Source organism: Schistocerca cancellata, chromosome 3 (genome assembly GCF_023864275.1).
Source record: "Schistocerca cancellata isolate TAMUIC-IGC-003103 chromosome 3, iqSchCanc2.1, whole genome shotgun sequence".
NCBI classification, from domain to species: Eukaryota; Metazoa; Arthropoda; class Insecta; order Orthoptera; family Acrididae; genus Schistocerca; species Schistocerca cancellata.
The window spans coordinates 237,651,228-237,678,195 of record NC_064628.1 but is presented as its reverse complement, the minus strand read 5'-3'; the positions used below and the strand labels follow the sequence as shown (position 1 = coordinate 237,678,195).

The 26,968-nt window shown below is 42.9% G+C and overlaps 1 protein-coding gene across 1 annotated transcript in view; it reads left to right on the top strand.

The window, feature by feature from the left end:
• Window positions 1-210: 210 nt before the first annotated feature.
• The window catches only part of LOC126176240 (alpha-2C adrenergic receptor-like), a 43,255-nt gene continuing 16,497 nt past the window's right edge, over window positions 211-26,968 (top strand). Inside the window, exon 1 of the mRNA XM_049923385.1 lies at window positions 211-383. Coding sequence (XP_049779342.1) covers window positions 211-383 — 173 coding nt within the window. The remainder of the gene's footprint in view (window positions 384-26,968) is intronic.

Genomic DNA, 26,968 nt, shown 5'->3' with positions numbered 1-26,968 from the left:
CATCCATGTAAAGGGTTCCTCACAAGTGGTATTACACCGGTTCCTGCACTGTCGCAAGTGGCCAACAATATGAGGTGGCACCTGTATTGTGATAGATTGCGAGTGCGATCGGGGGCAACAGAGCCTGCCTTCTACCGCAATGTTGTGCCAGCGGGCGCGTTCTGTGGAGTGGCCCTCGCGACGGTGGGATTAGCTTGCTAGGTAGAAATAATGCCGGCGGCGGCGACGCACGCTGCCGGCTCCGAAATGAAGTTGGCGAGCCGCCAGGCGGCATATGGGACGGCCGCCAGTGGTCGAACCAGCGCCCTCCCACTCATCACGGCCTCCGCTACCCCTGCTGCCCCCACCGCCTCCACTGCCACCTCCGCGTCCGCTGCTGCCGCGTAAATCGAATGGAAAGGCGCTGCGCGGACCGCCGCTGTATTTATAAAGCGGACGCTACGCGACGCGCCGCTGACACTTCGTCGGTCACACACTGGGCGCTCGCTGGTCTGGACAAGGCAGAGTGGTAGGAAAACATGAGACTCATACTGAAATAACCAAGGCTACTACACGTAACTAGGAACTGATTCCAGCTCAAAACAAGACGTTATAGAGCAGATAATATGACTATCAAAAAATTATTGTGGCTTTTCTGACAGCAGAGTCATTGTACGACAAATGTACACACTCCGATGAGAAGTATCTGGACGCAGCTATCTAATACGGAATTGACGACTCGATGTCGTGAGTATAAAAGAGTAGACAAGTGTGAATATTATAGCACGATCAACTTAACAGCTCATGCGTCCAAGTTGTTGACAAGAATAAAATACGGAAGAATGGAAAAGAAAACTGAGGGCGTGTCAGATGACGATATTAGCTTTAGGAATAATAAAGGCACAACAGAGACAATTGTGAGGTTTCTGTTGATAAAGGAAGACAGACAGAAGAAAAATAAATAAACGTTCACAGGATTTAAAGTCAGACGGTGATGTTCGAAATCATGAGAAAAATGCGAGTTAGCTGTACGGAAAGATCGGTAATATGAAATATGTACAAGAGCTAAGAGGAAAAATAAGACTGGGAGACGAAGAAATAAGTGCTCGGATTACAAAGGGTGTAACGCAAGCATGTAGTCTTTCGCCCCTACTGATCAATCTGTACATCGAAGAAGGAATGATAGAAATATAGGAAAGGTTTAAAATTGCAATTAAAATTGAAGACGAAATGATATCAGTGATAACATTTGCTGATGGCTTTGCTACTCTCAGTGAAAGTGAAGAAGAGTGCAGGATCAATTGAATGGAATTAACAGTGTAATGAGTACAGGATATGTATTAAGAGTTAATCGAAGAAAGGCGAAAGTACTGAGAAGTAGCAAAAATTAGAACAGCGAGAAACTTAACATCAGGATTGGTAGATGGATTAAGGAATTCTGACTCACAGGCTACAAAATAACCCATGATGGTTAGAGCAAGGGGGCAATAAAAGCATGCTAGCGATAGTAAAAGGAGCTTTCTTGGCGAAGAAACGTGTATTTGTGTCCAACATAGGCCTTAATCTGAGGCAAACATCTGTGAGAAAGTACGTATGGAGTACAACATTGTATGGTGGTGAAACATGGACTGTGAGGAAACTGGAACAGACAACGATCGCAGCATCTGGGATGTGGTGCTACAGAAAAGTTTTGAAAATTTAGTTAGATGGACTGACAAGTTTAAGAATGAGAAGGTTCTGCGCACTATCAGTGAGGAAAGGAATATATGGAAAACACTGACAAGAAGAGGGGAAGAGGATGGTAGCACATCTGTAAAGATATCACGGAGTACCTTCAATAGTATTAGAGGGAGCTGTAAAGGGTGAAAACTATACAGGGTGGTCCATTGATCGTGACCGGGCCAAATATCTCACGAAATAAGCATCAAACGAAAAAACTACATAGAACGAAACTCGTCCAGCTTAAAGGGGGTTGGCCCACTAGGTGGCACTGCCATAGGTCAAACAGATATCAACTGCGTTTTTTAAAAATAGGAACCCCCATTTTTATTACATATTCGTGTAGTACGTAAAGAGATATGTATGTTTTAGTTGGACCACTTTTTTCGCTTTGTGATAGATGGCGCTGTAATAGTCTCAAACATATGGCTCACAATTTTAGACGAACAGTTGGTAACAGGTAGGTTTTTTAAATTAAAATGCAGAACGTAGGTACGTTTGAACATTTTATTTCCGTTGTTCCAATGTGATACGTGTAGCTTCGTGAACTTATCATTTCTGAGAACGCATGCTGTTACTGCGTGATTAGTTTTAAATGCCACATTAATGCAATAAATGCCCGAAATGATGTCCGTCAACCTCAATGCATTTGGCAATACGTGTAACGACATTCCTCTCAACAGCAAGTAGTTCGTCTTCCATAAAGTTCGCACATGCATTCACAATACGCTGACGCATGTTGTCAGGCATTGTCGGTGGATCACGATCGCAAATATCCTTCAACTTTCCCCACAGAAAGAAATCCGGGGTCGTCAGATCCGGTGAACTTGAAGGCTATGGTATGGTGCTTCGACGACCAATCCGCCTGTCATGAAATATGCTATTCAATACCGCTTCAAACGCACGCGAGCTATGCGCCGGACATCCATCATGTTGGAAGTACATCGCCATTCTGTCATGCAGTGAAACATCTTGTAATAACATCGTTAGAACACTACGCAGGAAATCGGCATACATTGCACCATTTAGATTACCATCGATAAAATGGGGGCCAATTATCCTACCTCCCATAATGCCGCACCATACATTAACCCGCCAAGGTCGGTGATGTTCCACTTGTCGCAACCATCGTGGATTTTCCGTTGCCCAATAGTGCATATGATGCAGGTTTACGTTACCGCTGTTGGTAAATGACGCTTAGTCGCAAAATAGAACGCGTGCGACACATCTGTCATCGTCCCGTAATTTCTCTTGTGCCCAGTGGCAAAAATGTAAACGACGTTCAAAGTCGTCGACGTGCAATTCCTGGTGCATAGAAATATGGTACGGATGCAATCTATATTGATGTAGCATTCTCAACACCGACGTTTTTGAGATTCCCGGTTCTCACGCAATTTGTGTGCTACTGATGTGCGGATTTGCCGCGACAGCAGCTGAAAGGCCTACTTGGTCATCATCATTTGTTGCAGGTCGTGGCTGACGTTTCACATGTGGCTGAACACTTCTTGTTTCCTTAAATAACGTAACTATCCGTCGAACGGTCCGGACACTTGGATGATGTCGTCCAGGATACCGAGCAGCATACATAGCACACACCCGTTGGGCATTTTGATCACAATAACCATACATTAACACGATATCGACCTTTTCCGCAATTGGTAAACGGTCCATTTTAACAGAGGTAATGTATCACGAAGCAAATACCGTCCGCACTGGCGAAATGTTACGTGATACCACGTTTGTGACTATTACAGCGCTATCTATCACAAAGCGATAAAAGTGGGCTAACTAAAACATTCATATTTCTTTACGTACTACACGAATATTTAATAAAAAATGGGGGTTCCTGTTTAAAAAAACACAGCTTATATCCGTTTGTCCTATGGCAGCGCCATCTAGTGGGCCAATCATAGCGTCATCTGGTTTCCCCCTTCAAGCTAGACGAGTTTCGTTCTTTGTAGTTTTTTGGTTTGATGTTTATTTCGTGAGATATTTGGCCCGGTCACTGTCAATGGCCCGCCCTGTAGAGTAAAACAGAGACAGGAATACATGAAACAAATAATTGAGGACGTAGGTTGCAAGTGCTAATCTGGGGATGAAGAGTGTTACACAGGAGAGGACTACGTGGCGGCCCGTATCAAAACAGTCAGGTGACTAACGGAAAAAAAATATAGTGTAGAGAAACAGAAACAGCGGAATGTCTCGGTCAAAAGAGCTCAGAGGCTTCGAACGTGGACTACACAGCCGGCCGGAGTGGCCGAGCGGTTAAATGCGCTTCAGTCGGGAACCGCACGACCGCTACGGTCACAGGTTAGAATCCTACTTCGGGCATGGATGTGTGTGATGTCCTTAGGTTAGTTAGGTTTAAGTGGTTCTGAGTTCTAGGGGACTTGTGACCACAGCAGTTGAGTCCCATAGTGCTCAGAGCCATTTGAACCATTTTTTTGTGGACTACTCATAGGATGTCATCAGAGTAACAAATCCTTCAGTAACATTTTCAGTCTTACCAAAGGTCCCCATGTCAACTGTCGTGAAAAAAATAGCGAAGGAAGAATAACAGCTGAACCAACGGTATGCAGACCTCATGTACAGTCGGACAGGAACCGTCGAGAACTGCGCAGGCTGGTTATAAAAATCAGAGGGTTGGTAACGCATGGGAACAACGCTGCAGGAGAGAGGATGACTGGAAACGAAATATTTGGATTGATGAGTCACGCTATAAGTTTTGGTACTCCGATGGAAGGGTTGGGGTTGGTCGAATGCCTGGATGACGTTACATGCCATCACGTGTAGCGGCAACAGTGGAATACGAAGGCGGTGGTGTTGCTGTATGGGCATGATTTTCGTGGTTAGCACGTACTACATTTACTGAGCCTGTGAAAGACTTAAATGCTGATGGATCATTATGTACAGCATACAGTATAGGAACAGTTCGGAGACGATTATTCTGTCAACATGACAATTTAGTCTGTGATAAAGCAGCGTCTGTGAAGGAACTTTTTGTGCACAATAAAATTTATGGAACTGACTGGGCTACCCAGAGCAGTGACCTGAACCCAGTGGAACACCTTTCGGATGAGTTGTAACCACACCGCTCCACGTCCCACCTTCCAACACCACTACGTGCTCTGGTGTCTGCTCTTGAGGCAAAGTGGGTCACCATTTCCACACAGACATTTCCCAGGAGAGGTCATGCCATCATAAAGGCGAAGGGTGAACACATCAGGGTCCCCTAATAGGCATACTTTTGGTCAGATGTTGTATGAATTATGTTTATTTAGTTTCCTGTGGACTCTGTTTCCGACAAATTTGGAGCATAAAGAAACGTCTCCAAATATTGCATACTTTCTCTTTCAATATAACGTAACCTGCCGGCCACGTACTTCAACTGATTGTCAATGTTTAGTCTGCGGCTAACGACAGTGCTACTTTCCAGCTCCACAGCTTCCGTATATACATGAATATGCGCTTTCAGCTGGGGCTACAATCCCGAAAGTAGTCTCGAAAAAGTGCATATAATAAAAAAATACGTAATGTAACTCAAAAGCTTGTGTTTTCAACTGAACATTGCTTTAACCTGTATCAATGAAAAACTGAGGATATCCCATAGCAGCTGAGGAACGACTTCGTGCACCCAACAGAGTCATCGCCTCTGGGGCTGTGTTTTCGCGAACCTGTGGTCTAGAGAATAGGGTCAATGAATGGAAATAAATCGTCCTAGGTCCTGGGTTCCAACGTCACAAGTGCTCAATTTTGAATAAATATCATCATCAATGGCGGCCGAAGATTCCCTCATAAGTCACCTTCATTCTGCCAATTGCCTACGGAGGAGCGGACACAGCTTAAGCGCACACTGTTGCCCTTGGGGCGGGAAACTACTCCTAAAATTTGGAAGGATCAGCAATGACCAACGATAAAACGAAGCAGAAGAATATGGAAACCACCGCATTAAAGTTATATAATGTGTATCCACAGGACATGAAGAAGTGTCATGATGGTGAAAGATTCCGGACTAGTCCCCATTCGAATCTGTGGGAGAGGACTGCCTTTGGGAGATGAGCACAAGAAAAAGGTTGAATTACCAACGGACGGGTATTTTTCTACGAGTCGAGAGGTGGAATGTTACAAGTTTGAACTTAGTAAGAAACGTAGAAAATCTGAAAAAGGAAATGCTGTTGCTCAATTTAGAATTTGAGAGAGTGAGTGAAGTGAAACAGAAAGAAGACAAAGATTTCTGGCCAGCTATTGGGTGATAATACCAGCAGCAGAAAATTATAAAACGGGAATACGATTAGTTATGAATAGGAAGGCAAGGCGGAGAGAGATTTATTGTGAACATTTCAGTGATACCGGTTGTTCTCATCAGAATGGTTCAAATGGCTCTGAGCACTATGGGACTCAACTGCTGAGGTCATTAGTCCCCTAGAACTTAGAACTAGTTAAACCTAACTAACCTAAGGACATCACAATCATCCATGCCCGAGGCAGGATTCGAACCTGCGACCGTAGCGGTCTTGCGGTTCCAGACTGCAGCGCCTTTAACCGCACGGCCACTTCGGCCGCCTTCTCATCAGAATCAACGGCCAAGCAGCACCGTCAACAATAGTTCTTGTATACATGCTGACGTCGCAAGTAGAAGACGAAGGGATACAGAAAGTATACAAGGATATCGAATGGGTAACTCAGTATGTAAATGGAGACGAAAATTCTCTAGTACTAGGGGACTGGAATTCGGCTGGAGGGAAGGAGTAGAAGAAAGGGTTATGGAAACATTGGCTAGGTAGCAGAAGAGAGAGGGTAGTTTCAAGAGGCGGGGCGGGAGGGAGGCCAGGGTGTTTGGAACAAAGGTTTCGTTAACATACCATTAGAGAGCAAGAATGAACTATCATATTTATTACGGTGCCAACCTAGCCAAACAGTTACGTTACACTCGTTACTGAAATCTTCGTGTTTTGCTTTGCGTTGTGCGTTGTTAATTCTACAGTTATTCTGAAATGAATGAAGAGAACGAAACTGGTCCATTACGGGCTTAGAGTATGACCCTCACAACACGGAAAGGGATCGGCGATGCTCATGACAGTTACGTCAGTTCTGTTTTCGCAGTAGTAGAGATGACGTAGTATGGCAACCTTGCAAGAGGATGGCGGGGTGTGTTCTCCCGATCCGCTCCTCTCCTCTCCATCTAAGTTATAGTTTGTTTACGCTCACGGCCGCCTGTCACATTATAGTGTCCGTTGTGGAGCCATTCGGATCATTCGCTGTGACAGGACTGTTGTAGTCAACATTTACTTGAACTACGGCCGCACAGCTCCTGTAAACCATATATATGTGCTACTGTTCCCTTGTGGCACTCGCGCTACTGAAAATACTGCTGCCGGCCGCGGTGGTCTCGCGGTTAAGGCGCTCAGTCCGGAACCGCGCGACTGCTACGGTCGCAGGTTCGAATCCTGCCTCGGCCATGGATGTGTGTGATGTCCTTAGGTTAGTTAGGTTTAAGTAGTTCTAAGTTCTAGGGGACTGATGACCACAGATGTTAAGTCCCATAGTGCTCAGAGCCATTTGAACCATTTTGAAAATACTGCTTGCCAGTTTCGACAGTTATGTCATTCTCAAACACTTAGTCGCCGTCCGTTTGCTAAATTGAATATGTTCCCATTATAGATTGTGGAAACCTCTACAGTGCACTAGCACGGGGCGATTACTTTCTTGGGCTCGACATAACCTTTGAAACTGGTCAATGACATTTTTCAATAGAAAGATAAACATTGTCGGGTAATGATTATTGCTGTAGTTAATTGTCTTTGCGGTTCAATGAAAATACTGAACATTTACTGTACGAGCTCTCTTGTAGCACCAGCTTAGCTCGTTATGGATGCAATCTTTGTCGTATGGAACATTGCTGCTTTTTCATTAAAAATTAAATGGGAAAATACAGAATAGTTTTCTTGAAAAACTGAGAGTGCTTAACTTGTCATCACAACTGTTCAGCAGTAGTTCACAAATTCTGATTCCACGAAACTCTGAGGAAAGGCCTAAAATGAAACCCAGATCATATAAAAAAAGAAAATAGAACATCAAATTTTCTGTTTCGCGCCTCATCTCCTACTTAAACAATTGTTATCCCTGTGTCACATTATATTCACTGCCACAATAGTTGTAGAAATGCTATTTCCCCCTCTCAAAGTTAATGTTTACATGAACAGAGACGAATGTGGAAAAGTTACGTCAGTGATGTGGTACTTAATCATTTCCTGAGTAACAACGTTCTTACCATCACTGGCAGCTAGATTGTCTTCGTCGCTAGGTTGAGTTTCTTCCTGAGGTCTCCAATCATAGTGATGATACTACATAATGGTTTTAACAACCGCTTGGAGGCCGGCCGGTGTGGCCGAGCGGTTCTAGGTGCTTGAGTGTGGAACCGCGCGACCGATACGGTCGCCGGTTCGAATCCTGCCACGGCCATGGATGTGTGTGATGTCCTTAGGTTAGTTAGGTTTAAGTAGTTCTAAGTTCTAGGGGATCGATGACCTTAGATGTTAAGTCCCATAGTGCTCAGAGCCATTTGAACCATTTTGAACCGCTTGGAAAGTCGATTGTGTTTTCATTCGTTCGGTTTTTTCAGTCGAATGAAGCAGTCGAATGAAACTAGTTTCTGTGTTCACGTTAGTTGTTCGAGTCTTTTTCTCCATGTCTCCCGTTTTAAGTGGTTTCCCTCAATTTGTGACAACCAGCTGACCCAAGACTCTGTCAGTACGTCAGTTATATGAAGGGCATTCAGTAAATAATGCAACCTCACCGCCAGTTTCCGTTGAAAAAATGCTAAATTGGTTGTGAGACATCATGGAATACTCCCGCTCCAGCCCCTAAAGTTTCATGAAGTACCGATGGGAGGAGCCCTATCTGTGGCCTTAAAAATGGAGTCTCTAACAGATATGCGCTCCAAGTAGAGAGGTATCATTCAGTTGCTTTTCGTGGAAAACCACAGCATCGCAGATATTCAGAAGTGCTTTGCAAAATGTGTAACGAGACCTGGCAGTGAACAAAAGCACGCTGACTCGTTGGGCGAGATGTTTGGCATCATCGTAACAAGGGCGTGAAGTACCTGCCCAATCTTCCGCGTGACCGCTTGCCGCACACAGCTGTGACTTCTGTAATGTTGGAACGTGCGGACACTCTCTTTCCAAGTGAACAACCAATCACAATTAAGCATCACGTTTCTCAAATGGACGCACACACATTCGTTCATCTGTTGGGGTATGTGCCTGCTTGGTTCCTCGCCACCAGACATCATATAGAGCAACAAAGAACCATCTGTGCCGAACTGCTTGTGCGTAACGGTTCGAACCGTACAGAAATGGCAAACCATGGAGTGGCGCCACACCACCACTCCTCAGAAGAAAACGCCGTGTTCTCTGCCGGTGAAGTCATAGCGACTGGCTTCTGGGACTCTGAAGGGGTCATGCTGTTTGATGTCCTCCCTCAAAATGCAGAAACCAATTCGGAAGTGTTCTGTGCCACCCTCAGGAAATTGGAGAAACAACATCAGCGTGTTCGTTGCCACAAAAATGCTAATAAACGTCTCCTTCTCCACTACAAAGCAAGGTTCCATACAAGTGTGCGCACACTAGAGGTACTCACAAAACGTCAGTGGACCGCTCTTCCTCATCCACCATATAGCCTGAATCTCACATCTTCGATCTGTCTGGCCTAACGAAGGATGCACTCCGTGGGAAGTAGTACGTGAACGACGGAAAGATTATTGATGCACGACTTTGGCTGCGAGTCGACCAGTAGATTCGTACCATGCACTCACGCAGACCCTCCCAGTAAGATGCCGTGGCGCCGTCTCACTGAACGGAGATAATGTTGAAAAACAGATTTTTGTAGCCAATAGAGTGGGGATTAATATGATTTATTTGCATCCTGAACAAAACCAACAAGTTTTTTAAAACAAAAAGGGTCGGAAAACTTATCTAACGGCCCTCGTATGTATGTTTTCACACAGCCTCCGGATTTGTGTGGTTCTATTTGTACCCTGTTCAGCCTTCTCGGTTATGTATGAACCAAGACTTGGTTTGCCAGCCCTTTGATTCAAATACTGTGTGTTATCTCCTGGAGATGTAAGAAAGCAGTATTTCTGAGAATGAAATATAAGAGGCGATCAAAGTGTTTCCGTTTGAGGACGATGCTGCTTCGTTTATGCAGCTTAGTGCGACTCCAATGGGTATATAAAACCGAAATGTATCTAAGAGTTTATTGCGGCATTCGTACCTTCCCAACGAGCGTGCGGTAAATGTAAAAACGTGAACAGTGGCGGCGCCGATGTCAAATGCGCCCAACAGGACCAACGTGCTGTTATTTTTTTCATGGAGGCTGAAGTATAAATGCCGGTAGACATCCACCACAGAATGAAGAATGTACATGGGGCAGCAAGTGTGTTCGAAACGACTGTTTTTGAATCCTGCGCCAAGTTAAATGCTGCTGTTTCACGTAACACACGTCTCCATATGGTAACGCACAAGTTATGCCAATTCAAGTGGGAGACACTCGGGTACCCGCCCCTTAGCCCTGATCTTTCCCCATGTAGATATCCCAGCTTTGGTCCCTTAAAATGTCCTATAAAGGTCAATGATTATTGTCGGGCTGGAGGCTCTGAGCACTATGGGACTTAACATCTATGGTCATCAGTCCCCTAGAACTTAGAACTACTTACACCTAACTAACCTAAGGACATCACACAACACCCAGTCATGACGAGGCAGAGAAAATCCCTGACCCCGCCGGGAATCGAACCCAGGAACCCGGGCGCGGGAAGCGAGAACGTTACCGCACGACCACGAGCTGCGGACATTATTGTCGGATGAGAATGTATAACACGCAGTTACGAACTTCTTCAGGCAGTAAGACACGGGTAACTTCAGCATGATACGTCGGGGCGGTGATTGGCTCAATTGTCACGGCGCTTTTGCGTCATTGGTATACAGATTCTGGACCACTTTACTATCCCCACATTTAATTTCAGAATGTATCTATTCACTTACTTTTTTTGTCATCAGTCTTCTGACTGATTTGATGCGGCCCGGCACGAATTCCTCTCCTGTGCTAACCTCTTCATCTCAGAGTAGCACTTGAAACATACAGGGCTATTACAAATGATTGAAGCGATTTCATAAATTCACTGTAGCTCCATTCATTGACATATGGTCACGTCACAGATACGTAGAAAAACTCATAAAGTTTTGTTCGGCTGAAGCCGCACTTCAGGTTTCTGCCGCCAGAGCGCTCGAGAGCGCAGTGAGACAAAATGGCGACAGGAGCCGAGAAAGCGTATGTCGTGCTTGAAATGCACTCACATCAGTCAGTCATAACAGTGCAACGACACTTCAGGACGAAGTTTAACAAAGATCCACCAACTGCTAACTCCATTCGGCGATGGTATGCGCAGTTTAAAGCTTCTGGATGCCTCTGTAAGGGGAAATCAACGGGTCGGCCTGCAGTGAGCGAAGAAACGGTTGAACGCGTGCGGGCAAGTTTCACGCGTTGCCCGCGGAAGTCGACGAATAAAGCAAGCAGGGAGCTACACGTACCACAGCGGACGGTTTGGAAAATCTTACGGAAAAGGCTAAAGCAGAAGCCTTACCGTTTACAATTGCTACAAGCCGTGACACCCGATGACAAAGTCAAACGCTTTGAATTTTCGGCGCGGTTGCAACAGCTCATGGAAGGGGATGCGTCCAGTGTGAAACTTGTTTTCAGTGATGAAGCAACATTTTTTCTTAATGGTGAAGTGAACAGACACAATGTGCGAATCTGGGCGGTAGATAATCCTCACGCATTCGTGCAGCAAATTCGCAATTCCCCAAAAGTTAACGTGTTTTGTGCAAGCTCACGGTATAAAGTTTGGTTCAAATGGCTCTGAGCACTATGGGACTCAACATCTTAGGTCATAAGTCCCCTAGAACTTAGAACTACTTAAACCTGACTAACCTAAGGACATCACACACACCCATGCCCGAGGCAGGATTCGAACCTGCGACCGTAGCAGTCCCGCGGTTCCGGACTGCAGCGCCAGAACCGCTAGACCACCGCGGCCGGCTATAAAGTTTACGGCCCCTTTTTCTTCTGAAAAAAAAAAAAAAAAACGTTACAGGACACGTGTATCTGGACATTCTGGAAAATTGGCTCATGCCACAACTGGAGACCGACATCGCCGACTTCATCTTTCAACAGGATGGTGCTCCACCGCACTTCCAACACGATGTTCGGCATTTCTTAAACAGGAGATTGGAAAACCGATGGATCGGTCGTGGTGGAGATCATGATCAGCAATTCATGTCATGGCCTGCACGCTCTCCCGACTTAACCCCATGCGATTTCTTTCTGTGGGGTTATGTGAAAGATTCAGTGTTTAAACCTCCTCTACCAAGAAACGTGCCAGAACTGCGAGCTCGCATCAACGATGCTTTCGAACTCATCGATGGGGACATGCTGCGCCGAGTGTGGGAGGAACTTGATTATCGGCTCGATGTCTGCCGAATCACTAAATGGGCACATATCGAGCATTTGTGAATGCCTAAAAAAACTTTTTGAGTTTTTGTATGTGTGTGCAAAGCATTGTGAAAATATCTCAAATAATAAAGTTATTGTAGAGCTGTGAAATCGCTTCAATCATTTGTAATAACCCTGTATGTCCTCAATTATTTTTATTTGCTGGATGTATTCGAATTTCTGTCTCCCTCTACAGTTTTCGCCCTCTACAGCTCCCTCTAGTACCATGGAAGTCATTCCCTCATGTCTTAACAGATGTCCTATCATGCTGTCCCTTCTCCTTATCAGTGTTTTCCACATTTTCCTTTCCGATTCTGCACAGAACTTACTCATTCCTTACCTCATCAGTCCAACTAATTTTCAACATTCGTCTGTAGTACACATCTCAAATGCTTCGGTTCTCTTCTGTTCCGGTTTTCCCACAGTCCATGTTTCACTACTATACAATGTTGTACTCCTTACGTACATTCTCAGAAATTTCTTCCTCAAATTAAGACCGATATTTGATATTAGTTGACTTCTCTTGGCCAGAAATGCCTTTTTTGCCGTAGCTAGTCTGCTTTTGATGTCCTCCTTGTTCCGTCCGTCATTTATTATCTTACTGCCTAGGTAGCAGATCCCTTAACTTAAGCTACTTCGTGACCATCAATCCAAATGTTAAGTTTCTCGCTGTTGTCATTTCTACTAATTCTCACTACCATGGTCTCTCTTCGATTTACTTCATTTACTTAGACACCAATTTTTCGTAGTTCTGGAATTAAATACCGATTTCTTGGAGTTTAGTATTTGTTGCTACATTGTGGAATCATTTTTAAGTAAATAAATGATTAATTTTTACTTAAATTTATTGAAACTGTGTGTCTCTCTCTCTCTTCTTACTCGTTTAATCTCATCACCGATACTTCTCTTTCAGTAAATGTTGATGAGAAGTTAACTAAACGCCTATAAGATACAACAGTTTTTAATTGTCTAGTAACTTGGTCACTTGCTTTTTAATCATATAATACAACTGCTCGTAAGTATTTTTTCCCGGAAAATAGCTGTCATTATTCGTTAATTTTCTTGTAGTTAATATACTGAGTGTTAGCCGTATAAGCGCAGAAATTGCTACTGATGACCGAACACAGTGCACCGAACATGACATCAGCGCTTGCTACATTTGCAGATTAATACTTACAGTTATTACCAGTAGTATGCTTTAGGTTGCATATTACCTCAAAGTACACATAGTACAAGCATCTCGTTAATACTTATTCTCCCCTGATCAGAAGACCAGTTACGGACACGTGGACGACAAGCGGAAATTCCCTATCGACATGTGTAGTCCACTTCCTGACGTAGTTACGATCGTGGAGAAAACATCAGGTAGTAGTTTATGTGAAGTACTTGCGGGAAGACTGTTAGAAACAGAGAAAAAAATGACCAATACAGTGAAGTGATTACCTTTTAAGGTTCCAGTGATTATAACATCTATACCTGTACCCCAACATCCTGTATAAGGATTGATCAAGAAGTTACCGTATGAGAGGGTTTATGCAGCATATAATTATGCAACGCAGCACGACTCTGATGCGGATATACAAGAATCAACATGTAGGCTTCGAATGGAAAATTTGTATCGCTCCTTATAGTTGCAGAATAAGAATAAACCTTGTAGCTAATGACATCACAGTGAATTTATTTTGAGGATCGCTTTTTATGCAGTCACACGATTTGTCCTGTTCCCACGCCACAGGGCGTTTCGGAATTTCGACATTTGGGAATTTTGATCCACACACAGATATCACTTTTAACTAAACACACTATTTATAAATAAGGACGGAAGCTCAAATAAAACCTACGTGTGGACAGAAAATAAAAAGTAAATACCGTAACTACAGTAACAGTGACAAAAGGCGATAACATAGCGCAGTCGACAATGATGATTAAACAACACAAAAACGATCGATTGTTTCCGCTCAGAACTGAATGCGGTGGGGAAACACTCGATTTGTCGCTCCCAGGGACCAGAAAGGTCGAACGTGGTTACAGTGACGGCTAGAGACATGTAACATGGAAGTATATGTGTAAATGTGATTAGCGTTTATGTCTGTGAAGTAATATACCTACTCATTTTCATAGGCAGTAAAATTTAAACATGTTTCAGCGAATGGGTGTGATTAGCACAGAGCCTGAGACGTAATTTTCTTCACAAAAATTTACTTTCCATACAAATAACTGACTGATTCAGTGCTTGAGGTCTATGCTCAAATGATTTTTTTTGTAGAGATCATCACACCTTTTTAATAGACTACAATGAGCAGACTTTCGTTTGTTCTCCATACACCTCTAAGTGCAGTCTTCTGCCCAACTTTGTACCCTAACGATTAGTCAGCTTAATTAGTCACACGTTCAATGCATCTGGCACATTCAGTCCACAATAATATATGAAAAGAAGAGTTAATATATTCGGTATATAATTAACTGATCATCTATATGAGGCTTATTTTACCTTTGTCGTACCATGCGAGATGCCTTAATGTACCCCCAGGGGTGGTATCCTCTGAGGGTAGGCGTATCCCCATTTGTATACCACTGTTGTAGTTGAACAAATGAAATTTCTACAGAGTGTTTGAGATCCACGTCTACGTATCTTTTTCAGCTCCTCCCCCTCCCCCCCCCCACACCACACACGTACATACATACACTAGTATCGCCAGGTGTGGTGTCCCAATTTCTGTCTGTCATCCCGATTTTCAGGGGTCTGTTGACACGTCCTGCTTCACCCTCGATTTGAACACCGAATGTCCCGATTTTGGATCAATTGAAAATTACAAAACCTCCAAAGGTAAAACAGTGTCTCGTCTTTTCGTTGACGCCCCGCTACGGCTGTTGTGCACGCACTCTGTGCCGCTCCACATCTCACTCACTCAGGTAGGCAAGTTAAGTTCCGTTCGTTTCGTATAGGACGTATAGGTTATGGTGGCCGATCTCTAGTACCAGTTTTCGTCCAAAGAGTTGTTCAGAAGGGGAGGCCCACAAGCGTTTGCCACCTTTCAGTCGTTTGGCGATGACAGAATAGACGCACATGCCCTGAAAACTTTCTCAAACGATTTTACAGAAACTATTTGGTAAAAAAATTTTCATTTTTGCTTTACTTGTAGCTTCATATGTCACGTTCATTATGATGTGTCCATGATTTCGTTAATGGTCACATTTGTTGTGATACTTACGTTAAAGTAAGACACTGCGCGAAATTCGAAAAAGTTTGCAGTGAACAGTGGGAGTCGCTATGCGCCTGATGCTTGTTACATATTATGTTGCTGCATATGAAATTTAGATAAAATATTGAATTTTACTTTAGACTTTAGACCTGTCACCAAACTCAGGAAAATTTATCTGACGCAGCACATTCATTTGCGATAGCTATGTGTTAGCAATAAAGCCAGCACAACATTTATCATATTCCATAAACAGTTTGAGATATCTACCCGACGGGAGGCCCTCGTCACACGACATGTTTTTTTATATGAGATTTTAGCAAATGTCACACAAAGAGGAGAGTATTTTGCTGTGTGGTTATTGGGCATAACTTTAATATATACCGTATTATTCCGCTAACTACAGACTTTTTCGATGAAAGAAGTAATTTTTTAGGGTCATCGATAGTTGGTGAAAGGAGAAATGCTATTGGTTTTGGAATACCATAAGAGAAATCATTACACGTTTATTTTCTACTGAAGATGTGGTTTTCCGTAAGATTCTGACCGTACTTTTCCTCAGTTCCGCACTTAATAAATCACTGTCTCACAATTCACTCAAAATCGCGTCTGCACAATATGTTAGTTAGGTGAATCTGTGTAAACTCTGCAGAGTTTTGGCAAAAGAAGCAAATCACAATGTGATGGCAAGAGAAATATCTAGGTTTCAGTACACATTCCCCACTCGTGACTCTTCTCTGGAAGCTACAAATGGGTAACAAATTAGACGAAAATAAAACGCTCCATTTTCGGCGGAATTCTTATTAGACACTCATTAAAAAAGAGGTGACAGTGGCCACGGCATTTTGCGTGCACTATATGCCTTCCAGTTTTTTTATGCGTAAACTGACGTAAGTTGTACCTACGCAATACTTTTATATATCGTTTAGAGGTGACATTGTTGTCGGCTATATATCTTCTTAACGTTCTGTTATGCTTTTAACTGAATAGTAAGGTTATCCATTATAAGTAAAGCGATTAATTTTGTGCAAAAAATGCAATGAAGGAAAAGCCAATATGGAACATTCCTGTGATTATGTATGGTGATTGTGGATAACTGACTGAGGGTGAAGATAGCGCTGAATTTAGGGAGGAGACGTAAGTAACTGAAGTATTCACTTATTTTTTTAAACATACACTAGGTGATCAAAAGTATCCTGACAACTGGCTGAAAGTGACTTACATTACCCTCCATCGGTAAGGCTGGAATTCAATATGGTGTCGGCCCACCCTTACTGTTGATGACAGCTTCCACTATCACAGATATACGTTCAGTCAGGTGCTGGAAGGTTTCTTGGGGAATGGCAGCCCATTCTTCATGGTGTGCTGCACTTACGAGAGGTGTCGATGTCGTTAGGTGAGGCCTGGCACGAAATCGGCGTTCCAAAACATCCCAAAAATGTTCTATAGGATTTAGGTCAGAACTCTGTTGAGGCCAGTCCATTATGGGGACGTTATTGTCGTGTAACCACTCCGCCACAGGCCGTGCATTACGAACAGGTGCTCGAACGTATTGAAACGTAAAATCACCATCCCCGAATTGCCCTTCAACAGTGGGATGCAAGAATTTGCTTAAATCATCATCGTAGGCCTGTGCAGTGATAGTGCCACGCAAAAAAACAAAGGGTGAAAAACACGACCACACCGTAACACTACCGCCTCCGAATTTTTCTGTTGGCACCACATACTCTGGCAGATGACGTTCACCGGGCATTCCTCATACCCACACCCTGCCATCGGATCGCCACATTGTGTACCGTGATTCTTCATTCCACACAACGTTTTTCCACTGTTCAATCGTCCATGTTTACGCTCCTTATACCAAGCGAGGCGTCGTTTGGCATTTACCGGCGTGATGTATGGCTTATGAGCAGCCGCTCGACATAAAATCCAAGTTTTCTCACTTCCCGCCTAACTGTCATAGTACTTGCAGTGCATCCTGATGCAGTTTGGATTTCCTGTGTGATGGTCTGGAAAGATGTCTGCCTATTACACATTACAACCCTCTTCAACTGTCGGCGGTCTCTGTCAGTCAACAGACGAGATCGGTCTGTACGCTTTTGTGCTGCACGTGTATCTTCACGTTTCCACTTTATTATCACATCGAAATCAGTGGACCTAGAGATGCTTAGGAATGTGGAAATATCGCGTACAGACGTATGACACGAGTGGCACTGACCACGTTCGAAGTTCGTGAGTTCTGTGGAGCACCCCATTCTGCTCTCTCACGATGTCTAATAACTTTTGATTTAGCTGGTAGTAGGCAGTAGTACAATGCCCGTAATATGAAAAATGTATGTTTTTGTGGGTGTCCGGATACTTTTGATTACATAGTGTATTCCTCATGCAAGCTGCATTTCTTATGCCTTTGTTTTGGTTTAGGCAACGTAGCGTCTACATTGGGGGTATTAGAGTGATAACTTCGACAGAGATGGGAGAAGTAATCGGTCTTGTACAGGGTAAGTTCTGATATTAGCTGAAGTGATTTAGGGGAACCTTTAATCTGAATCAGCGTTCCTTTATTTGAAACGTGTTTCTTCCAGATTCGAGTATGGTGTCCTAACCATCTCTACATCTCATCTGTCAGGACTAGTAAATTACCTACTTGTGACCAACCGAAGCAGATAAAATTCACGTAATGCTAAAACTGATAGTAATGGAGAAGTATGTGCTAAGGTAGATGCTGACCCTCCACGCAGTTTCGTACACAGAATACTTGGTTACATCGTTTCACATGTGTACAGTGAAGTGTGACATCACGATTACATGATGATACAATTGGAAATCGTAAATATACCGTAGCCTACACGCAATAAAATTGAATAATATATACCGATTGTCTCTCCCAAGAGTCATCAGATACATGTCGTCTGTGGTTTTGGCAAGTATTAGCAATTTAGTTTGTGCATTGCGTAGCTGGAGTCAGCCGAAGCAATTACTGCTCGTCACGTCTCTCATAGGACGACCAGATGTTACAAATAAAATGATTTTTAAACCGACATTTTACGTGGCCATGCGACAGAGCGCTCCCAAATAAGTCTAATATATCAGTTTTACACATATGTATTAAAAGATATGGTAAAATACGAGTAGTAAACAGCTCCAACAGCGATTCGGTAGCGCTTCATGATTGGCAGTAGCACGTCAGCGCGAGACAGGGAGGTGCTGTCGCTCCTGGAGTACAGGATATTTTTCCAGTTTTATTGTACCTTTTGATACGTATAGGAAAAACTAATATCGCACTAGGCTAATCTGGGGCCGATCTATCGAAGAGGCTCGTAAAGTTCCTCTTTAAAAATCATTCTGTTCGTAACAGGAAACTAACCGACGCTTTTCGACGATACTGGTCGTCACATGGAAGACTTGATGAGCAATATCAGTAGGGGCTGACTCCAGCTAGACGATGTAAAACTAAACTGCAAGCATGCACTCAAATACCGGATAAAAAGCGCCTGACGTCTCTTAGGAGAGACATCCTGCATACAGGACGTAACATATATTAAGTGAAGATACTTTTATACGTTGTACCTTAATATGTGCTCACGTAAGTGTGTTAATTGTTTTTTGTCTGCGTCAAAAAGTCTTCCTGCAAGCACATCACGTAATTTATTATCTGATGTTCTCTGCACTGTCGTAACTGCCCCACTAAGTGGACTACACCTACAGTACAGACTAACCTTTCTGCGTCGATGTGTCCATACCGCAACACTTGGGTCGCTTCCCAGGGGAAAATGAGCATTAATGAATTGCTTTTACCACAAGTACTTTGAGGTACTACACAGCCTAAAAAATATGCGACTTGCAATAGTTATCACTCAACAAATGGCGCAAATCTCTGTCCTCAGTCACCAACACAAGTATCTGCACTTATAAGCATTACACACTGGATTCATGAACAGGTGCTCAATACTGTGTTTGTTCACTTTGGTAGCTCTGGAATTCAGCATGTCATGGACTCGACGAGTCCTTGGTAGTATTTTGGGGATGTATGATGCCAGAGAGATTGGAATGCAGTTGTAGGGGAAGGAGTAGAAGAAAAGGTTACAGGAGAATATGGGCTTTGGACAGGGAATGAGAGAGGCGAAAGACTAATTGAGTTCTGTAATAAGTTCCAGCTAGTTATAGCGAAAATTCTGCTCTGGGAAAACAAGTGCATGAGGTACACGTGGAAAAGGCCGGTAGATACAGGAAGATATCAGTTAGATTACATCATGATCAGACAGAGATTCCGAGATCAGATACTGGAGGGTAAGGCGTACCCAGCAGCAGACATAGACTTAGATCACAATATGGTCGTGATGAAGAGTAGGCTTAAGTTTGAGACATTAGTCAGGAATAGTCAATACGCAAAGGAGTGGGATACGGAAGTACTAAGGAATGGCGAGATATGGAGTGCCCTAAGGCTATAGATACAGCAATAAGGAATAGCTCAGTAGGCAGTAGAGTTGAAGAGGAATGGAAATCCCTAAAAAGGGCCAGCACAGAAGTTGGGAAGGAAAACATTGGTACAAAGAAGGTAACTGCGAAGAAACTATGGGTAACAGAAGAAATACTTCAATTGATCGATGAAAGGAGGAAGTACAAAAATGTTCCGGCAAACTTAGGAATACAGAAATACAAGTCGCTAAGGAATGAAATAAATATGAAGTGCAGGGAAGCTATGACGAAATGGGTGCAGGAAAAATGTGAAGACATCGAAAAGGAAATGATTGTCGGAAGGAAAGACTCAGCATACAGGAAAGTCAAAACAACCTACGGTGACACTAAAAGGAAAGTTGATAACATTAAGAGCGCAACGGAAATTCCACTGTTAAATGCTAAGGAGAGAGCGGATAGCTGGGAAGAGTACATTGAAAGCCTCTATGAGGGGGAAGATCTGTCTGATGTGACAGAAGAAACGGAGTAAATTTAAAAGAGATATGGGATCCAGTATTAGAATCAGAATTTAAAAGAGCTTTGGAGGACTTAAGATCAAATAAGGAAGAAGGGATAGATAACTTTCCATCAGAATTTGTAAAATCATGTGGGAAGCGGCAACAAAACGACTATTCACGTTGGTGTCTAGAATGTGTGAGTCTGACGACATACCATCTGATTTTCGGAAAAAAATCATCCACACACCTCCGAAAACGAAATGCAATGACAAGTGCGACAATTATCGCACCATCAGCTTAACTGCTCATGCATCGAAGTTGCTTACAGGATGGTTGGTTTGTGGGATTAAAGGGACCAGACTGCTACGGTCATCGGTCCCTTGCTTACAAGATTAATATACAGAAGAATGGAAAAGAAAATTGAGGATACTTTGGAAAGATAAAGGCACAAGAGAGACAATTCTGGTTTTGCGATTAATAATGGAAGGAAGACTAAAGAAAAATCGAGACACCTTCATAGGATTTGTCGAACTGGAGAAAGCGTTTGACAATGTAAAATGGTGCGAGATGTTAGAAATTCTGAAAAAGTACGGGTGAGCTATAGGGAGAGACGGGTCATATACAATATGTACAACATCCAATAGGGAATAATAAGAGTGGACGACCAAGAACGAAATGCTAGTATTAAAAGGGGTAGTAAGACAAGGATGTAGCCTTTCGCCCTTACTGTTCAACCTGTACATCGAGGAAGCAATGATGGAAATAAAAGAAATTTTCAGAAGTGGAATTAAAATTTAAGCTGAAAGGATATTAGTGACATAATTGCTATCCTGGGTGAAAGTGAAGAATAATTACATGATCTGCTGAACGAAATGAACAGTCTAATGAGTACAGACTATGGATTGAGAGTAAATCGAAGAAAGGCGAAGGTAACGAAAAGTAGTAGAAATGAGAACAGAGAGATACTTGACATCATGATTGATGGTCACGAAGCGCAAGACGTTAAGTAATTCTGCTACCTAGGCAGTAAAATAAACAAAGACGGACGGAGCAAGGAGGACATCAAAAGCAGACTAGCAATGGCAAAAAGGGTATTTCTGGCCAAGAGAAGTCTACTAATATCAAATATCAGCCTTAATTTGAGGAAGAAATTTCTGAGAGTGTACGCCTGGAGTACAGTAGTGTATGGTAGTGAAACACGGACTGTGAGAAAATAGGAACGGAAAAGAATCGAAGCATTTCAGATGTGGTGTTACAGACGAATGTTGAAAATTAGGTGGACTGATAAATAAAGGTAAGGAATGAGGGGTTTGTACGCAGAATCGGAGAGGAACTGGATAAATGGTAAACACTAATAAGGGGAAGGGACAGGATGATAGGAAATCTTTTTAGACATGAGGGAATGATTTCCATGGTACTAGAGGGAGCCGTAGAGGGCGAAAACTGTAGAGGAAGACAGAAATTGGAATACATTCAGCTAATAATTGAGGACGTAGGTTGCAAGTGCTGCTCTGACATGAAGAGGTCAGCACAGGAGAGAGATTCGTGGCGGGCCGCATCAAACCAGTCAAAAGATTGATGACCAAAAAGATGAAGAGATGCCAGGTGTCTCCAGACACAATTTCCGTAAATTACACGTAGCGGTGTCGGGACACGGATCTGGCTCCGTCCCACATATATGCTTTCCATACAGTGTCACGTGACCAAAATGCCTCGGGGCTGGGTCAGTCTAGCGGTGGGGAGTGGTCATAATGTTTCCGCTCGTCTGTGTATTTCTCAATTGCTGATCAATGCATTTTAAATGTCTGCTCTTTTGGTATCTGAGAGAAATTCCTAAACCGCCGTATTCCTAAGAAAACCACATTCCCTAATGCGTCTTATACTACGTGATCCTAGTAGTGCTCTTGCTCATAAGTAACTTTTACTTTAAATGAAATCCAGTAAGTCTGTGTATAGGAAAATGACTACCCTCTCACTAAGAACCACCAATTTTGTACCTTTGGCACCAACTCAACCTTAGGTCAGTTTTCGATAGTGTGATGTACGTTGACCGCAGGCGATTACGCTGACGTTATCTTTGGCGCAGTCCCTGCCAGTTCGAATGTATTTCCGTATTCTGATAGAGAGCAATTGTTTTTAAGGTAGTTATAGCTAACTAAATATAGAAACCTGAATATTTTAAACGTATTTATTCTTGATTTATTGAGATTTCACGTACTTTTAATGTCTTAATTTACTTTATTTCTCATGATTTACTATTTTGTTTCGTCTTAATTATTTTAATATGTTTTGTCATAATTATTTCACTGCGTTCTTTTGTGGGAATGAATATCATTAGCAGCTCTCATCTTGTAATCGCATCGTTTTGCGCTCTAATACCTTCAACCACAGAGACAAAAGACCAACATAGAATTTTTGGCACTGTATGTTCCAGATTGTATCTTTCACTCCACGGAGTGGTGGATGCTGTTTTGGAAGTTCCTAAATGATTCAAGCTGCAAGCCATACTGGTCGAAATTTACTACAGTCAAGCAAAGTGAAACTTGTAATGGCAGAGATAGTCTCTTTATTTATTTATTGATGCATTTATTTTACCTGGCAAGATTAGGGCCTTCAGGCCCTCTCTTACACCTAACCAGGCATACTCAGATTCAACAAATTTCAGTTTCTACAGAACATTAAGGACATATAACATGTTATACAGTATTAATGTTACAGAAAAAAATTAGAGATTATAAAAGTAGTACAATGATAATTATAACAATCAAAAAATAATTATAATAATCAAGAATAATAATAATAGTAATGACTATGTATAGGAAAGTAAACATATTTTTTCTTTTATGAATGTCAGTCCTATTGCTAGTTGGGAATTTTCTCGTTATATTCTTGCAGCTTGTGAGTTATTCTCATCAAGCAGAGACATAAGACGATAGAATGGGGTGAAAGAGATATAGAAGAGGTAGATAGGTTAGAGGAAGAGAAATAGAATGGTAAAATTCGAAGCTATGATGGAGAGGGGAAAGAAAAAGATGAGAGGGGCACGACAATGGTGGCTATACCGTCCCTAATATGTAAGTCTTGAGTTCCCTCTTGAATGTTAAGTGGTTCTGGATAAGACGCAGATCATAGGGGAGCGCGTTCCATAGTCGTATGGCTGAGATGGAGAATGACACAGAGAAAGATTTTGTGTTATGTAAAGGCACAGCCAAGATGCTAGACGTATCCGATCTGGTATTGCGGTTGTGGAATGATGATAGGTGTTTACTGTGAGAAGATAAGTATTGGGGGCACCAGTGGCTAAGAAATCGATGAAGTAAGCACATCGTGTGGAGATCGCGTGCCTTATGTGGGCGTATCCAACCTAGCTCGGAGTATGAAGGACTGATATGATCATACAACCGTATATTGCATACGTATCTAACGCAAGCATTCATCACTAGCTCGAGGCATCTCAAATTTTCACTATTTGTGCCGTGTTGAACTACATCACAGTAGTAAAGATTAGGCAAGACTAGTGTTTGGACTAATTTTTGTTTAACATGGGTTGGAAATATTTTTCTAAATTTTTGAATTGCATGTAGGGAGGAGAGTGATTTCCGGCAAGCTGTGACTGTTTGTTCTTCCCAGTTTAGGTGTTCATCCAAGATTATTCCAAGGTCTTTTACTGTTTTTTGGTATGGTAGTTGGGTACTATTGAGGAGTATTTGAGGGACTGTTTCGCGAAAGTACCGACTGATTAACTTTGGATGAGATATAAGTATGACCTGGGATTTCTTGGGGTTTAGTTTCAGACCTAGGTTCTGTGCCCATCGAGAAAAAGAGCAAAGATCTGCGTTCATACCCGCTACTGCGTCAGCAATGTTCTTGGGGCTTGCACTTATGTACAGTTGGATGTCGTCGGCATATAGATGGTAGTTGCAGGAGTGAATCACTGAAGAAATATCATTAATGTACAGTGAGAAGAGTAATGGACCAAGGACGGACCCTTGGGGAACTCCAGAGCGCACGTTTTTCCATGATGACTTTTCCGACCCACAAATGACTTGTTGACTTCTGTTTTTGAGGTAGCTGTCGAACCAGTGTATAGCGCTGTTTGAGAAATTCAGCTGTTTCATTTTAATTAGTAATATATCAAAGTCAACTGTATCAAAAGCCTTGCTAAAGTCAAGCAGTGTTAGGATGGTAGCTTCACGTCTGTCCATAGCATGTTTAATGTCATCAGTTACTTTGATTAATGCAGTTGCTGTACTATGGTGCTTTCGAAAGCCTGACTGATATTTGTCATGGATGTTATGAGTTTTGAGGTAATCCGTCAGCTGTTCATGGACGATGTATTCTAGGGCTTTAGATATTGCAGGTAGTATGCTGATCGGCCTGTAGTCACCTGGCGACTTAGGGTTGTCAGTCTTGGGTATAGGTTGAATTAAACTTTGCTTCCACTCAGTAGGATATGTGCTACTGACAAGAGACAGGTTGAAGATGTCTGTGATAACTGGAGTAATAGTGTCTACGACATTCTTAATCATGCCAATGCTCACTCCATCATTTCCTACTGCCTCGGAAGAGATTCTCATAATTGCCTTGTGTACTGTGCCGGTAGTTACATGTTTTAGGAAAAACTTGTCTCTCGAGAGATTGATATCTTGGGGCTGGTAATTTGTCGCTGCGTGGCAGTTTACAGCTGTTGAGAAGAAATCGTTGAATTCTTCTGCAGACGCTTGATAAACAGCCTCAGATCTTCGCTTCCCTATACCGAAACTGCGCAGCTTTTTCCACAGTGCAGCAGGTTTTGTTATACCGCATACGACTGAGCGGGCATGTCTGATTTTGGCATTCCTCACGCTTTGCTTGGTTCTATTTCGGAGTTTCCTATAAGCTTCGTACGCCTCGGGAGTTGGGTTACGCTTGAAGGCCCTATGTGCAGCATCACGTTTATTCATTAACTGGCGTAATGCAGTGGTGAGCCACGGAGCGGGAGCTCTCTTTACCTTGACAGTGCGTTGAGGAGTATGTTTATCATACAGTGCAATAATTTTGCGACATAATTCCCGAATTTTTCCGTCTAAAGTCGGTTCATTGCTTATATCATGCCAAGGGATGTCTGAGCAATCCTTTTGAAGAGCGTCATGGTTAACATTTTTAAGGTTTCTGCAGGTTACCAGGTGAGATATTTCTTTGGTAGTATGCACTGAGTAATTTAAGAATATCATGTCGTGAGCAGAGAGTCCTGGAGCGGATGTCTGATTGGCGCGAATTATTTTATCTGGTCTCTTTGTTGCTATTATATCTATGAGTGTATGGCTGTGTGGCGTGTGATGAGTTGGGTCCAGCGGTGTTAAACTCATATCATTGGAGTGGAACAGTCTCCTTAGTTTGTCTGCAGAGGGAGATTTTAACTGTAAGTCGATGTTTGTGTCGCCCATAATGATTATGTGTTCATACAGTGTCACGAGCGAGGACAGGGCAGACTGAAGGGAGGACATAGCACCGACATTTGGAGGTTTATAGATTACTCCAATTAGCAGTTTCTGATTTGATGTATTTATTTCGAAAAACAAGAACTCTGCTTCTCCTTCGCCCTTTGCATCCGATGAGCATAGTACAGTAGGTCTGAGATCAGAGCGAACATAGGCACCCACACCACCCCCGCGTCGTGTTTCACTATCTGCCCTTAGGAGAGAGTAACCAGTGATTCGGATAGCGTCGGAAGAAATGTTTGGTTTCAACCAAGTTTCAGAGACGAGGATAACATGGAACAGCGATTGGCAGAACAGGTCACAGAACTCGTCGAAGTGCGCCGTTAGCGACTGAGCGTTCGCGTGGGCCACAAAGAGCCCGCCGCCGGAACCGGTCCGTCCCATTGTGGCCGCCTGTAGGACCTGGTTACGAAAAAGATAATAGTAGTAGTAGTGGTAGTGACGAGGATGAAAATAACAGATATAGAAAGGCGGTTTTAAGGAGATTCCTGTTAATGGAGAATGTTAATTCCCGTTTGACTGACAATATGAATATACATGAGCACTTATGATAGACAAATAAAGAAGCAATATTTATGTGAAACAATTGACTGATTTTAAATAGAGTACTTATGGTACTTATAAAAATAACGAAGCAATATTTACGTAAAAAAAAATGAAAAGAAAGAATAAAAATTAACTTATATTAGACAGAGTACAATATGAGACTTTGTGTCTCGCGAGATTTCGCTCAGTCTTTCAGTTCGGACATGTTCGTCACCGTTTTCCTCCCTCCTTCCGTCTTGACTACGATCCTGCCATCCTGGGTCCATACATTTTGAAGGCCGAACTGTGTGATGGCAGTGTTCAAAACTTTTAGTCTTTCGCGCGTCAGATCTTCCCTCAGGGTAACCCCACTCTTGGCGAGTTTTCTTTTCTGGGCAAACACTTCAGCTCTTTTCCGGTATGACACAAATTTAATTATTATGGGCCTGGGTTTCATGGCACCTGGTATCCTGCGCCCAACACGGTGGCTTCTGTCAATATCGGCCACGTCGATCTGCACGCCAAGTTTCTCACGCACGAGGCTAATGGCCAGGTCGTCGGTGTTTTCACGATCGTTTTCAGCTATCCCGAACAAGCGCAGGCT